Source organism: Cinclus cinclus, chromosome 4 (genome assembly GCF_963662255.1).
Source record: "Cinclus cinclus chromosome 4, bCinCin1.1, whole genome shotgun sequence".
Taxonomy (NCBI): Eukaryota; Metazoa; Chordata; class Aves; order Passeriformes; family Cinclidae; genus Cinclus; species Cinclus cinclus.
Genome location: NC_085049.1, coordinates 13165017 through 13182224, shown reverse-complemented (window position 1 = coordinate 13182224; position 17208 = coordinate 13165017). Strand labels below are relative to the sequence as shown.

The window sequence follows — 17208 nt, the reverse complement described above, 5'->3', positions numbered from 1 at the left end:
GTGATTAAAATTGCAAACATTGACAAAATACAAGCTTGGTTTATTTATAGAATGTGTTTTGGAGTGGAATTCATCTACAGTTCATTATGTATCTAAAACTTAGATTACATTCTTAAAATTTGGATAATAGAGATTACTATTTTCAGATTATATTTGATTGGATGCTCTTATAAAGGAATTTTAAAATGCCATGTGGGAATACCTCTTTCCTTTGTTATGATAAAAAAAGACAGCTGGATAAATACCTTAAACTAGATGCCTGACTTTGAACAAAACAAAAGTTAAATATGACATATCCCACCCTGTAATATAAGAGTTTGATTTTTTTCATAAACCTCTGTGCCATAATAATAAAAAAAAAAACAAGAAACAACCCCAAACAACATAATTAAAATAAAGGCAGCAAAAAGACCTTTGATGTATTCAGTTTTCATGAATATTTAAAAGTATTTGAGTTGTATCAGGAAAAGCAGAGTCAGATCATGGATGTATTAGTGCCAGTTAACTCACATGAGGTAGACCTTCCAAAGACACTGATGTAGCAGCTGGATGCATCTCCTTTGTGTGAATTAAATTGTTCCAGAGAAGATATTCTGGTCAATTAATAAAACAAACTTTGGACTAACAAAGTCTTTATTTCTAGATAAGTCTATTCACTGCTGTTTATAGAGTTTCTATGCTCAGGGAAAATTGAGTTTATTTGAGTGCATGAGGTGTAGCAAATCTTTCTAAGCTCACCTATGGAATATTGTCTCAAATTCTGCATGTGCAGTGAGTAATTTATTTCACAGGATAAAAAAAAAAAAAAACAACCTTGAAAATTTCCTTTCATCTTTTTGGTTATTTCCATTTAAATTTTCCCTCTGCCTTTTCTTTTCTTACAAAGCCTCCTTTCTCCTTAATTCTGTTTTTTTTTCCTGTTGATGACTCCAGATAGCCTTACATACACTGTCAATCACATGCCATCCTGCCCAAGAGCATATGCTGTTGAAAATCACATGAGATAGCTCCTTTGAATCCATCTTTTACAGGGGAAATTCAATTTAACAGTCATTTTGAATAGCATAAACCCCTGACTCTTGGCATCTTCATTTTAAATGAAAGCACCAGATTCTCTTTCTGTCAAAACACAGGATCTCTCCATAGGAAGAATTCTACTCTTCCCATACTGGTGTGGTAATAAGCATGTAGTAACTGGTACACCTTAATAAATCAGGTTCTCAAGAGACTGGACTGTCTTTGTTTCATCAGCAGAGGTCTGTGATTATTTGAACCATATGTACGTTCTAAAACTCACCTTTTATAAATTGATTATTTCACTTGTTAACACTATTAAGATATTAAATATAATGTAAAACATCTTCTGTGAATGTAATTTTAAAAGGGCATTTCTTTTTGTGATTCCTTCCTTAGAGGTGCATTGGATGAAGTGCATAAAGTTCACAAAGACTATTTCATGGATGCTTGTGTCTTCCATAGACTGGAATAATTGCGCAGTAAAAAAATTCCAATTCCTATTTCTGCTGGAATGTTTTAATAAAAAAACACATTTCTGAAACTTTCTATCATTCAGTCTACCATTCAGAAAGAAATTTATAATATTACTGAAGATATTTATTATGGAGAACATTATCATATATTGTCACATCCTCCAATGCTTTACTAAAAATATAGGACCATTAGGATTGGAAGTCACTAGAAAATTTTAGGCAGCCACATTATGCAGGTCATTGAGACCTGGGAGTTCATAACAGCCACAGTGTTATGTCATTTTGCATAAGCAATTGTTTGATATTTTCTATCACAACCATGTTTCTGAATTGTGTCGTCAGATAGCATTTTGTGGATGCATGCACCTTTTCCAAGAAAAATCCCACTGGTAAGCTAAACACGTTTTTTTATAATAGAGTATAATGGTATAATGAATACATCTATTTACCATAGCAAATTTGTTTGAATGAGTCCCAAAATTTACTGTCTAATACTGAAATGAATTAAAAAACAAAAATTCTTCACCACTCTGCAAGCAATATCCCTCTAACTGGAAATAGATATGGAAAAAATATAGGAACCTTAATTTAAAATATTTGAAATTGTTATTATTGTTGAAAACTAAATGCTGTCATTAAAAGCATAAAGAATGGTAAACATCATTTTTATAGTAGTTTAACACTGAAACAATGAAAATATCTTCTCATTCTGAGCTGATTCTCTGTCTGTTGTTTCTCAGGTTCAGATAAAATGCAGAAGGAAAACTATTTTCTCTATTCTGTTCCACATCTATTTAATCTAAATTGGTGGTGTGTTTACCAAGGTCAGAATTAATGAACTTAATTGGGAAAAATGGCAGATGAGGTCTGCATGAGGCCTTCTATGGGAAACCAGAATATCATACTACTGTAATAAAAGCCAGTAAGATCCAGCAATTGGTAGGGTCGAATGTGTTAGTGTCAGAAAACAAATATCACTTCAACATACACAATTGTTTAGTAGGTTCTGTAAATGCTTTCATTTGACTTACAAAGAGGTTTTCTTCTAAAACAGTCTTTAAATCATGCATCACTTCTAGGTAGGCGTGATTAAAACCCAAAAATATCAAGTTTTTATTACAGTGCATTACTTTGTTTCAAGCATTAGTAACATTAAATTGAATATCAGATTTTTTTTTTTATTGGATGAGCATGTAATTCCAGAAATGTATCTTAAAATTGCTGTAAACCCAGCTTGTATGAAGATGGTGTGTGATTACTCTAAAACTAATGTACACCAAATAAATTTCCTGCAAGAACTAAAAATAATATAAAATAAAAATATTTAAAAATAAAATGCTGTGTAAGCATACATGTTTTTATTGTTGTGTAATATAGTAACACTATAAAACCTGGTCTTTTTGTAGAGGTTATATTTCTGTCATTTAGTGACCAAAACCAAATCAGCTACAGTGCTAATAACTGAATATGCTATTTTGTCATCATGGAAGAAAAACTATGTATTTGCTAGATGTGGCCAAATATACATATATTACAGTATATAAGTGACATATAATAGTTTGAAATGGAAATATCAAGGATTAGGACTTGAGCTATCATGATTAGCTGTGTTAAGGATTTTCAAGCCACACAGACTATTTTCCATTATTATCTGAGTAGAATTAGAAGAAACAAAAATATTTCCTAAGATTTATTATATGTTCCAGTTTTAGATTTTTTTTTTCAATATTCTTAGGGTGAAAAAAGCCAGAGGGGTTTTTTGTCTTGCATACAGATTGAAACTATTCTTGTCTCCCCAAACTGTGCCTTTTAATTTCGGAAACTTTTTCCTCTGTAATTTGGACAGTCTGACAGGGAAAGATTTTATTTGAAGTTTTGACTATAATTTAAGCTTCATCACTAAATCCAGAACACTTAGAGGAAGAGAACCAAATAAGCAAAATTATTCATGGGCTTTGCTGTATCAGCTCCCTTCATGAAGCCAATTACATTCTCCAAATAAAGCCTGACAGCCAAACTCACCTGCTGTTAAGAGCAGAGGTTGAATCATATGAAAGTAGTTATGGACTAATGGGTTTTTGTTTGTTGTTACCAGAGTTTGTTTTCTCTCTCTTCTACCCTGCCAAGTTCCTGAGGCATCTGCCTGGCAGCCACATAGATGAAACCTCAACTCAAGCAGCAAAAGCTCCTATTTCAGTCTCCCTCACAGACTTTTAAACCTGTGTCCTGCTGATTCTTTTTCTCCCAATAAAACACTAAAGTGACTTAAGAATGGTGTTTTAAAATTATAGTGCTATCTTTCAGCATTACAACTACCCTGGATTTTTTAGTTAGTTTACTATTTGCAATTAATTCTGCTATTACAGTTCTTAGCTTAGATTTTGCTACCAAATCTCATGCAGGAGGATTTACTTTGGCCACCTCTGGCCAGTTAACACTGTCTCCTTTTTTACTTCCCAACCAGTTCAGTTCCTTGCTGTTTGACCTGAGTTAATGTAACTTTCCATTACTTGACAATCACTATCATGACTCTATAATTATTTTTACAGGGTTTTATTTGATTGAGGACTGTAAGCACAGAAAATTAAAAATTGTTAATCTCATATTCAGCACAAATGGGTTTTTAAGGTAAATTTTATTCTCTATTTTTTTCCCCCTGGGAAGAAATCTTCTGTATCCTGCTACTAATTTTATATAGAATATTGCCAGTTAGAGGTCTTAACCTTGTCAAAAAGATTCAATCACTTTTAAGTTTCTATTTTTGTCCTTGTGATGGATGAGTCTTTAGAGTACACTCAAATAAACATTTCCCTCACAGTACCAGTGTTTTAAAACAGAAGATACATATACTGCCCGATCTTACAATTGACCTGTAGTTCATAAACTGTGTCACAGATATTTCAGGCTCTCCTCTATGTCTCTTTTTTTTTTTCCTTCCTCATTTTCTCTTGTTTTTGTCTCTTTCTTGTCACGTGTAAGCAGATTTTGTTATCACTTGACAGCAAAACAGCAAAAAGCAAAATTAATTAAAATTACATAAGGTTCACAAAGTTCTTGTAAAACTTGTTCCACTGCAGTATCTATGTTCCAGGGCTATGCTAATAATTTGAAGCATAAGATGTCATTCAGGTGCTCACATTGCCTAGACTTTATATCAGTGGCCTTTTACATTATTGATGGGGACAGAAGGTAACCCCAGTCATTAACTCTCCCTGTAAAGCAGCACTAAACATCCACCTTATGTGCACTCATTTGTCAGTGCCCTGCATCTGGAAAACATCTTTGCCAGAAGAATGATCTGCAGCATGAAGTAGTGTGGGAGGTGAGAGTATATTTCTAAAGAATTTGAAAGGGGAGCCAAAGGTTTTTATGAGGGCAAAAAAGGGCAAAGGCAAATAGGCTTGTACAGTTGTGATGATGTAATGCTATGAAGAGCAGAGCAGAGCAACAGCAGCTTTTTTACTTCCTGAGAAAAAGAAAAAAAGATTAAAAATTTGCGGAGATATTTGTCTATATCCAAGGTCAAAAGTTATATATTACTCAAAATATGCTTAAATTCTGAGAATGTGTTATAAATGAAATGTCAATATACTCTTGTTGCTGTGGAGCAGCATTGAGATTTTTACATTTAATTTTCTGAGCATATTTAAGTTATCAGTCATTTATATTTAAAAAACACTGAAATAAAAATAGACTGACTTTTTTTTTTTTCCCTAGTGGAAGAAAAGGTAGAATTTTATACAGCTCATTAAAATATCCAAGAAGTTGCCTGTTAGGAATATAATTGTTAGACCAATGTTAGTACAATCCATTTGTCAAACAGGATATGGTATGAATATGTTCACCAAAGTAGATCTGCTATAAGAAATAGTGTGTTAAGCAAGATCAGTCTTAATATTTGCAGCAAGCTCTGTCAGACAGCAAACCATCAGGTTTGTCCCCAGCTTTTAAAAGAGAAAGAAATAAGGCTTTTTTCTCTTATGAAATGTAATTCAGCAGTCCAGACTTGCTTTAAAGCTTTCACAGGTAAAGTGAAGTGCCATATAGGAGTATGTAAATATTGAAGCAGTCTTTAGTCTTCCCTTTGTTGAGTAAAAAGCCCTTTGTACTGCAATGGTACGGGTTTAGTTATGGTCTTGAGTCTTTACATTAAAATAGAAAAGCACTGTGGCACAAAAGATAACATTTTCTCAAATTTATGGATCATTACTCCAGAAGATTTGTTTTTACCAAAAGGTAAGAGTAGCAGAATACTAGCAATATATTCACCCTGAGTAATTAATCAGTTCCTATGTGTCTCTAGCTTTTTTTTTTTTTTTTTGGTCACAGAAATCTATAGAAACTCAGTGAAATGGAAAGTTCTGCTCAAGTGAAGCCCTTTAGTCACTCCCACATGAGGGAGAGGCCGAGGGTTTCTAACACATGTGCTGGAACAGTTTGTATACTTTATTAAATACTAAATATTAAATATTTAAATATTTTGTTGCATGGCTTCAACAGGAAATGGAGGAAGCATGCATCCTTCCCTACCAATCTAATAGCTAATCACTGATGATTAGACCTGTTTACAGAAGGAGAAAAATCTGAGTTTCAACCCATTTAGAAAAGGAAATTTACCTCATGTCTGTTACTCCTCAGGTGACCACCATTAGCCATTAGAATATTAAAAAAAATGTTAGCATTATATTTTCTCTGGCCAGGTTATTGAAGAAAATTACACTTGCACCTGATCTTGAAAGTGTGCTAGATGTGCCCAGCATAAATGTGGACATTAAATCCTAGTATTAGGTAGAGGAACAACCTCTTTTTTGGTTATGCTTACGATTAGACATTGTCTAGAAATTGGGGTTTTTTAAATTAAAAGGTATCAGCATGACCAGGAGCACAACTCTTGACACCTCAAGGAGTCTGTATTTACAAGGTGACCCTTGTGAGCATAAGCTTCTTCAAGATAACTGTAGGTAGATTTTGGGGAAATTTGCTTAAAACTTTGAATCCAAGTGCCTCACCCCCAGCTGTGCTGTGATTTTTGCAAAGTGCAATGATCTGTTTGTCCAGCTCTGGGGCCCCACATAAGAAGGGCATGGACCTGTTTGGAGCAAGTCCAGAGGGGACCACAAAGATGATCAGAATGGAGTTGCTCTAGTATGAAGACAGGCTGAGAGAGCTGGGACTGTTCAGCCCGGAGAAGAGAAAAGTTTAGGAAGACCTTAATCAGCTTTCAGCATCTAAAAGGGCTACAGGAGAGCTGCAGAGGAACCTTTCACAAGGGCAGGTGATGATAGGACAAGGGGTAATGGCTCAAAACTGTAAGAGCACAGGCTGAGATTAGATGTTAGAAATCTTTTACCATGAGGGTGTAGAGAAGATATGGGTGCCCCATCCCTGGAAGTGTTCAAGGCCAGGTTGGACAGAGCTTGGAGAGACCTGGTCTTGGAGAAACTGTGGCAAGAGGGTTGGAACCAGATGATATTTAAGGTCAGTTGTGATTCAGTACAAAATCACTCTCCAAACCTGACTGCTTGTTGTTTTCCAACCCTTTCAGATATCAGGTTCACTTCTATTCTTGTCTCTAGCCCACAGCAACCCCCTGTCTCTGTGTTTTGCTGGATGTAGTCTTAGAAACATCTCTCTTTACAAGTTCAGTCTTGAAAGATATTTAGTATTGTCAACTTCCATTTAAGACAATAAGATTCACAGGTGTGCTTTGCAGGACTGAGTCTTATATGAGCAGTTACCAGTTTATATGATCTCATATTCATCATTATGAGAACACGAGTCACATCTCTGATCTATGTAAAGAAATATTGTCTCATTTATGAACAATTTGCCTTCAGGACAACATGAAAATAAATCAGGGGAAGCTACCACAATAATCTTTTGTTGCTTGTATATAACTAGAATTTAAAATGCAATTCTTTTCGCTCCGAGATTGATCAAAAATTAAAATATATTGAATGATTTATATTCTTGCAAATAAAAAGTGGCTTTATTTAGGACCAAAAGTGTATTTCCAGCTCTGCTTTCATTTCATTTCTAATCTGTTCAGAAACAAGAGATGTTCTTCCAAAACAGCAATCTGGTCATTTGCTTGGTGAGAGCAAGCTTTGAAAGTGTCATTTCCACATTCCTGTGCAGCTGTGTGCTGAGTGTATCACTGTCAAAAAATATGTATCTATCCACTGGTTAGTATTCAATGCTTAGACAAAAAAGTCTCTTGTTCTCTTCATCATGATGTTCGTCTCTGTGACTTAGTTTTCCTTTTGCTAAGTGAGGCCAGTCACACACTGGTACAACTGTTTAATAGATTCTGTTTGAAGATCACTCGAGAAAGACATCATGTGAGGCTGAATTTTTACTACAACTGTTTTGATGTAAATTTTATCATCTAAGGAAACAGCTTTCAGAAACTAGTTACTTTTAGCCTCTGTTGACCTGAACTCAGCCTACCTAGTAAATGGAGCAAAACATATTTACCCTATTACTAAAATCACTTATACAGTATCACATACATATCACAAAATCACTTACACAAACACACAATGTACTTAATAATTTAAAGTTAATGGAAATTGTGTCAATTTGTTGGATTAAATTAACATACTTTTGGAGCATTAAATGTCTTGCTTACAGAACATCAGCTCTGGTTTCTGTGTTGTTGCTAAGGTGCAGGATGAGCAAATGAACATAACTGTGGTGGACCAGGAGCCTCCAAACTGGATGGGGGCTCATTTGTCTTCTCTAGCTTAAGGACAATCCCACTTCTTCCAACATCAGCTTCAGGGTCACATCCAAACAACTGAAAACAATATGGTTATGGAAGGCTGTGAGGATGGTCATATTTAATTACTTTTACCAAGAGTGATGTCTTCAAAATCAAACAATTTTCCACAGTACAGACATAAGAACATAAATGCTTTCCCCCACTCCAAGCTCTGTCCTTTTGAAGAGGGTCCGAGGGTACTCTCTCAAATGACTCCTTTTGAGGTTTCTCAACAGCAAAATGATTTTCAGCATCTCTGGCCTGCTACAAGCCAGGTTGTGCTCTGCACCACAGTGCAGAAAGATCCCCATGTTCTGCCTCTTTCTTGCTTCCTGAGGCCTGAATCCAAGTTTCTGCAACATTACCCAGAATGAATTTCTTTTTCTCAGTGGAACTGTCTTTAGCCTGGATCATGTACAGCTAAACCTCAGATTCCCATATCAGGTCAGTGCATTTCTTGACAAAATTAGTGTTGGAAAATTAGTCATATGCATTTCATATATTTCATACTGTGTTCACTGAATTTAGAGGCAATACATTCAGTGAACTGAGTGAAGAAAGTGCTAGGCTTAAAACCCACAATGCCATTGCCCTAAAAATATAAACCCAGGTAAAAATAGTGTGTACACTGAAAACCTGGAGTTTGACATACCTGAAAGACAGGGATACAATTTCCAGGGTTTTTTTCTCAATTTCCATTATTTGATTCAGTTTTTTCCCAATTGCAGTTATCATTCTGAGTACTTTTTCCTTTTCTGAAAATGTCCATGAGAAAACTAATTTTCATCCCTCCCTATCTCATATTTTAGGCATAAAGATTATGGTGTAAAGACACAGAGACAAACCTCCTGGAGAACTGGCTTAGTTTGAAAATTGTTCCCAGGCGTTTTGTGTCTCTTTCTTACTCAAAGATTATATGATTAGCATTTTAATGTCCCACAACTTCTCGCCCAGTTCCCTAGGAGGATATGAAAATGAAGCCATGAAAGCTAAGCTGTTTGGTATTTATCACAAACACTCTGATTGTATTTCAGAGCTCTGGGATTTAAACAGGACGTCAGTCTTTCGTAGCCCATTTGGATATCTTGGACTTCATATAATGCTGCTGGATGAATATCAAGAAAGACTGTTCGTGGGAGGAAGAGACCTCTTGTATTCCCTCAGTTTGGATCGAATCAGCGACAACTACCGAGAGGTGGAGTAAAAAGCCAGATATATATATTTATATATATTAGTCTCTTCATGTCACAGCACGTAGCACAGGATATTAGAACTTGCATGACTGAGGTAATGGAGTTTTTGTAGGCGTTTTGTGCACGAACTCTAAGGCCATATTTATATTTAAGAAAAAGACACTAATTAATATTCCCCCCGCCTCCCCTTCACCCATAAGGCTCACTCTGGATGAAGAGACCTGGGGTCATATAACTGTTTCTCACTGAATTTCAGCATGGTTACAGATGTTTAGAGCACCTCACATTTGTAGACATCTGATTTCTGTATCTCCAGTGTATTATTGAGGAATGAAATCTCCCTGGTATTTTGGGGGAGTTTCAGAGGAGAAAATGTTAAGGGAAAAATCAGCATGTAAACCATAATAAATTTTTAATAGCAGCTCTTGCAGCTATTTTTTTAAACTTCTTTAGAAAATGAATTTTGCATTGGTTTGAGCCAGAGGTGCTATTGCGTAATGACTGAAAGTGGCATTTGAGGGCTACTCAGTGGTCTGTGGGAAGAAGGTGGGTTAAGTCATAATCCTACCAGAGATCTCAGTACATTGTAGAAAACACAAGTGATTGGCAAACTGACAACTGAAGTGGAGAGGTTGGAGTCTGAGGTGATGTGAGCCTTGGATTCCTTAGAAACTTCTTTCTGCCCTTGGAAGCTAGAACTGGAAGCATACAATAGCAAGGGAAGCTGTCAGGAGCATTGTTCCATTGTTCAACCATTCTGAATCCAGATAAACGATCTCTTACACTATTTCACTATTTCAGTGTTTTCCTTATCTACTTCTTTAAATTTTCTCAATGTGTTTTGCTGTATTTTTATTTATTTGAAAATTAATAAGTAGAATAAAAATAAGTAAAATAAAATAAAATAAAGTCCCTTGGGAGAAATATTTTTCTGGATGTTTATACTGCACTGATCACTGATGTTTCAAATTCTTTCTGCCCCCTTGCTAAAGTGAATATCATTATTCTTATGTCAACACTCTGGCCAACTTTACCATAAATATCTTTTCTTATCTCCAAGCATAATTAGCATGTTCCACTACTGTGAACAGATATAATATGCTTTATTCTTTTTATAAACTTTGGGAATGTCATTCCTTGATATGGGCTATTAATCTACTCAGGGAAGCTATTTGAGAATTTATCTATATATAGTAAAAAAAAAAGAAAAACAATTTAACTCATCAGGTAGCAGAGTTATATACTGAGCTTTGTTCCTCAACAGTGAGATATAAGTTAATTCCTTTTTGCTTTGATACAAGTTATTAATATCCTGTGACAAGATATTAGAGCTCAGGGATATGAAAACATTTAGAAAGCATTTGTTTCTATAAAATAGGCTTTCCCCCCCCACTCTATTCTTCCCCATTTGGCAGTAAATCTGTGAGAAAATATGACAGGATAGAGCACTTCATGCTCCTGCCCAACCACCATCATCTTGTCTGGACACACTCTAATTTGATTGCTCCCCTTCTTGTTTTTAAGAGGAATATCAGATGTTTACTCTGAAAACAGGTAGGGTATGGCAAATATGATGAAAATTCTTGCCTTTTTTTAATGCAAAAGGTGAGAAAATGAAATAAATGAAGCTTGGGCTGGCACATTTAGGAACACGATCTCACTGGGATCTAGCTCCCTTGAATACAAATGTCATGCGCTTTTTCTCTTTTTCTCAGTGTTCACTCATTGCAGGTCTCGTTCAGGGATTGTTAGGGAAAGTATGATCATCTTACAGCTCTATCAGCAATAGTGTGGAATGAGACATTTCTGTTATAGGAAACCTTAATTGCTGAGATACATTAGAGAAAATTCCTGGAGTTGAAAGGCTGGTTGATTAATTATTACCAAAGTTCTTAATTAATCTATCTTGTAACTGTGTGTTGGTTAGTCTTAAGACCTGTTCTTTTAGACTGAAGAGTTTAGCTTAATTAATCTAAAGAAGAAGTGTATAAGTAAAGTATATAATCCACTGAAAGTATTGAGTGCAGGCAAGTTCCTGGGTTTTCTTCTCTCTCTGGTAACCAGGATGACTCACTATGCAAAAGAAAGGTTTCATGGAGTTTTGGTCAGATTCATATTGATCTTCATCTTCTGTGACTCAGAAAACAGTCTATGACTTTTAATTCATAGTCATCCCTTTCTGAAAAATTTAGGGTATGAATATGCTTTCTAAAAACCAAATTGAAATCCATTCCCAACTGGAGATTTATGCCTTTTGCTGTAAAATGACCAAATAATTTAGTTCTAGCCAGCATATTAGAAGTTATCCCAAAGAAAAACAACAAATGGACATAAAATGCTTTTGCATTGAGACCTGTTGACTGCCAAAGTAATCCAGTATTTCCAAAAAACATAACTTGTGATGCATATGAGGTATGCCTCCTATAAATCTGCATTTAATAGACTACATGTTTTCTTCAGGTTCAATTCTCTGCAGCTTTCAAACACACTGCAACACTCCGAAGGGTTGAGCTTCATGTGAGCTAATGGCTGTTTATATAAACCTCTATCAAATTATTTAAAACACATTTTATCCTCACTATTTTTCATATAAACTAAAAAAAAAAAAAAACAACCACCTAAAACTGGGGGAGAAAACCATCAGGGAAAAATACTACTTTTGTCATTCTTGCATTGGTGGGGAAATCTAGACATTTGGGTTGAGGTCTCAACTGTGTCAAAAATCTTCCATTTCACCTTGGACAGGGAAAAACTCTTACTTCTCTATTTGTCAAATAATTTTTCTTTTTCCTATTTTGCTCTCATTTAATAAATGCAGTGTATTATATTCTTGCTTAGAGTATTTAACACATAATGCTGTAAGTTTTTTGAATAGTTTCTTAAATGTCTTGTTTCTATGTGAAGAGTGCCCTAACACTAAGAAGTTGCAAGAATGAGGGAGTATATGAAATGTGAGTATCATTGTTTACAGAGGATCAGAGCCATATAAGCCCTTGAAACCTTGTGTAAAGCCAAAGCTTTGTAGGCACATTCTACTTAACCTTTACTTTCCCTAAGAGCTCATTCCCTTTGACACCATCTTTGGAATAAAACCTTACTTATATTAGTGATTTGGTCCAAAGACTTGAAGGCTTGTAGTGATATAACAGACAGGTAGGGAACTTTCTATGGTATCTGGTGCCAAATTTGTTTTTAAAAACGTTGCAGTTCATTGTAATTGGTGCCAGAGAGGATCTTTGTTAACAGCAAATTTGAGCCAGTGCCAGTAGCTCATGACCACTGGCCAAAAAGCTCATAGAGAAGGGGGACCTTTGCTCCCACATTTTGTCTCACGTTGGAGTGAAAATAAACTGCTCGTCCTATCTGCCCACAAATTCCTTACAGTTAGCATCTTCAAGGACCTTAGGAAGATTTGAGTCTGAATAGAAACCTTCCACTTCTGTAAATGGGCTTGTGCAGGCAGATTTCAACTGTGCTGTTTCTCACCTAGTGTGAGATGGCTCCAGATTCAGTTTTATATCTCTGTGGTAATAAATTATAGTGACCTCATCATATATCTTGCCTCTAGTAAAGCTCTATTTCCACTCCAGAGCTGGCTGAACACAAGTCTGCAAGAGCAGGGCTTGCTTGTGTCTTCTTTGAATACTGTTTAGGAATGTGCACAAATGTAAACTGAAACAAGAAGCACACAATTTAGTGAGTTTGATTATCTGTTGGAATAATCTTCCAAGAGGGAAGGTGGCCATGTATTTGTTGATAAATATATAAAATATCCAGTCATCAGTAGATATTTTTAAAGAATTTGTGCTTCAGCCAAGCACAAGTTAGCTGTTAATTGGGCACTATTTATTGACTTAAACTGGGGACAAGCTGGTTGAATTGCTTAATTGCCCTGTCACACATTAGAGTTCAGACTAGAGCACACAGTAGTCTATTTTGGCCTGAGGTGCTATAAACCTCATATAATTTCTTTAAATTAGTTTTCAGTATAGATACCATCCTGTTCTTTAAGGCTAGTGGCTGAGAGGATGTTTGGAGACACTAATTAGGATTCCAGCTCCAATTAAACAACTCCCATATCTGTACTGCCTTACAACTCCATTTTTTCCCATGATGAGTATATTTAAAAATATCTTTTCCCTATAGTGATTTACCCTTTACAGTGCTAAAATTACATCATCTAGGTCTCAAGAATGAAAATACTGTGGTGCAATAGGAGAAAGCATTGCTAAACAAGCAATTAAAAATTTTAATTTATAGTAATCTGAAGTAGTGAAAAATTTTGAAAAATTATGTTCAAGCCATAAGGTATGCAGCCCAGTGGAATGCATGCCAGTGTGAGGCTAGTAAAGTCTATACACCCAGGGAGATTTCCCAAAATACTTATTGATAGCTTGCCAAATGACTGTAATCCCAGCAGAGAATCAATTAAAAATTGTCACACCTCTGAAACATAAACATCAGGAAAAGTAATACATGGCAGGGTAAAGACTACCATTGCAACTGATTAATATCTGGAATTTCGTACAGTGCAAACACTTCCTATGTTTTGGTAATTTGAAATTTGGTATGATAGCAAAATCTGACATTCAGAGATTTTTTAGGCTCAATTCTAAAATACTCTCAAAGAGATTAAAATCTTAATACTTATTTATGTTAAAACTCAATACCCTTGCAAGAGTTATGTGTTTTAAAAATAATTTCTGGATAGAAACACTTCTTCAGGAGACATATATCTGTCCCTAGAGTTATAATTCAGGCCCGTGTACTTCAGGCAATGAACATGGACTTGCCTTACAAGTCAGTAATTTGCTGTGAAGAATTTGCTGAGGAATCTAAGGTCGACTCCTACACTGCTGTACAACCTTCTACTCCTCTCTTTTGAGACCCCAGCTGGAGTCCAGTTTAGGACTCCCCCCTGTAAGAAAGGTGTGAACCTGATTGATCAGGTCCAAAGGAGTCACAAAAATGGTCAGAGGGCTGGAGCATCTCTCTTATAATGTCAGGCTGAGAGAACTGGGGTTCAGCCTGAAGAAGAGAAAGCTCTAGGGAAACCTTATGTTGGAGTTTCAGTTTGTAAAGGGGCATTATAGGAAAGACAGGAAGTTTTCTCAGGGCCTGTAGTGACAGGACAGGAGACAGAGGTTTTAAAATAAAAGACTGTAGATTTAGATTAGACACTTGGAAGAACTTCTTAACTATGAAAGTGGTGAGACCCTGGAACAGTTTGCACAGGGTTGTGAATGCTCCATCCCTGGAACTGTTCAAGGTCAAGCTGGGTGGGGCTTTGAGCAACACTGTCTAGTGAAAGATGACTCTAACTATAGTATGTGGTTACACTAGTTGGTCTTTAAGGGTCCCTTCCAACCCAAACCATTCTGCAGCTCCATTTATTCTATTTTTCTGTGCCAAGGACCAAATTTATGTCGCTCCACTCAACTGCTTTTTGATGTTCCAGACAAAGCAGAATCATTAGGTTACCTCTTTGGTGTTTTTGTCTTAATTCTGTATATATTTTTAATTTTGTATATCTTAAGTGTAAAATGTACATAACAAAGTATTTTCAACAGCACTGAGACTTAAATGTCCAAATACAAAAATAATCACCTACACACAGTGTATTTAATATCAGGTTGCTGAGTCAAGTTTTTTATTCCCTCTGTGGTTTCTCTGCTCCTAACAGCCACTTACACCTGGTGTGGGTAAAAGCTCTCATTTTAGCTTGCTAGTTCAAACATATCTTTGGGAAGTGTAAGCTGTGGCTTCATAGTTTTAGCCTGGAGAGATCCTAGAGATCTCATAACTTCTAGGTTTTTTGGGTTAAGGACAAGCTTAACCCAAACTTCATTCAATTCCTGACCAGTGAGTAAAATAAATGACTGTGGACCCTGAGTTTTGCAATGCATGAACCAGGAAAGGTCTGACCAGGATGACTGTATGTGTGCCTTCATGGGAGTTCAGTAGAGTTCTTCCCAGACTATACAGCAGCAATGTAGAGACAAGATGAGAGTAATTTTTGGTCATGCAGAGATGATTATAAGACCATCTGACTGAAAACAGATGTTCTGATTAACTTGGATTTAGATGATGTGAGACCTAAAAAGTGCCAGGGCACTGCTGGCTCATACTCAGCTTGTCATTGACCAGCATCCAATGGTCCCTTTCTGCAGCTGCTCTCCAGTCTCTCATTCCCTGATCCATGCACAGAACTGGGGTTGCACTGTCCCAGGTGCACAATGAACTTACCCTTGTGTAAGTTGGTGATTGCCCAGCCCTCTGATTTGTTCTGGTCTCTCTGCAGTGCCTCGGCCTTCAAGAGAGTCAACAGCTCCATTTTAGTGTCATTGGCAAATTTACTTAGTATTCCTTTGATTTCCACATCCAAGTTGTTAGTGAAGATATTAATGAGAAGTGGGTCTTTTACTTTCAATCCTTAGGCATCTAGGATTCCTAATTTATCCCCACTTGATTTTAAAATGTTTTCCAGTCAGGAAAAAAACTGTGATTAGATTATTAACAAAAATATCTTAATAATGACATCAGTTTTTTGATATTTACTTGGTTTCAGCCAAGCCTGATACCACTGAAATGAACATGTTTTTGTTTTCACTTTTAAATGTTGTAAGAAATTAAGTAATCATTCCAGTGTGATCAGTCATTGTTTAATATTGTTTTCATCCAAACAAATCGTGCATCTGGGATGAAACATAAATGTTATACAGTAGGTAGCTGAAACAAACTCACTTATGTAATTTGGCTTCACTTCTACTAATTGACTGTGAAGAGCTGATCCTATTCCCATAAGGTAAATTGCTGACCCTTATTAACCTCACTGTAAACCATTTTCTTTCCTAAGTGTCACTCCAATCAGGAAATTAGTAATTAAAAAAATCATAACTATGTTGAGAATCACTGAAAATTTAGCATAGATGCTTCCACTGAATTTATATAAAATGCTCTATACATTAACCTCCTTTAACTTCCTGTTTAACTACCTGTTGGTAATCAACAGGATTTAACTTCCTGTTGACTACTACGAAGTTTGCAGTGCTACCCTAATCAAGATAGTTATGTTCCAACAAAGGAGAGACTGAAGGTCTTTCTCTCAGGGGAAGCAAGGTTCAGGGGAAACTCATCACAGTATTTCAGTACTTAAGTATTTAAATGGTATCTCAAAGAGGAAAGAGGCTCTCCCTTGACAAGGAGCCAGGGACATGGTGGAGTTTTTGTCAGTGGGGTGTTCAAAGATGTCTAGGACAGAGTGATAATCTCATCTAGGCTCCCATTTCTGCAAAGGGCTGGAGCAGATGATCTTTTGAGGTACTTTCCAACCTGGGCTGTTCTATGATTTTGTACTTCTGATCTGAGAATCTTTCTTGTGACAAATAGTGGGAAAGCTTGTTTGCCATGATCAGACTGAATTAAATTATTTTCTTTTTATTTTTTTTTCTCAGATCCATTGGCCTAGTACACCTCTGCAGGCAGAAGAATGCATAATTAAAGGAAGAGATGCTGTAAGTATCACTAATTACAGATTAAATATACTTTAATTATACCAGTGGCTGGTCCAAAACAAGGATTCAGGCATCCCTAACTTAAGAGAGATTAAAGCACAGATTTAAAGTTAAGTGTTGTAGGTTAAAAACATGCAACTACAGTGAACACAATAAATTATTATTTTAATTGCTCTTCAAACCAGCTCATAAACAGGCAATGAACACTTCTGATCATCTGAACTTTCTTCTGATTCTTATTGTGGTGC

At 36.0% G+C, this 17208-nt stretch overlaps 1 protein-coding gene across 1 annotated transcript in view; it reads left to right on the top strand.

Moving 5' to 3' along the window:
* The window catches only part of SEMA3E (semaphorin 3E), a 126887-nt gene that overhangs the window by 57405 nt on the left and 52274 nt on the right, over positions 1-17208 (top strand). Inside the window, exons 2-3 of the mRNA XM_062491658.1 lie at positions 9288-9448; positions 16901-16960. Coding sequence (XP_062347642.1) covers positions 9288-9448; positions 16901-16960 — 221 coding nt within the window. The remainder of the gene's footprint in view (positions 1-9287; positions 9449-16900; positions 16961-17208) is intronic.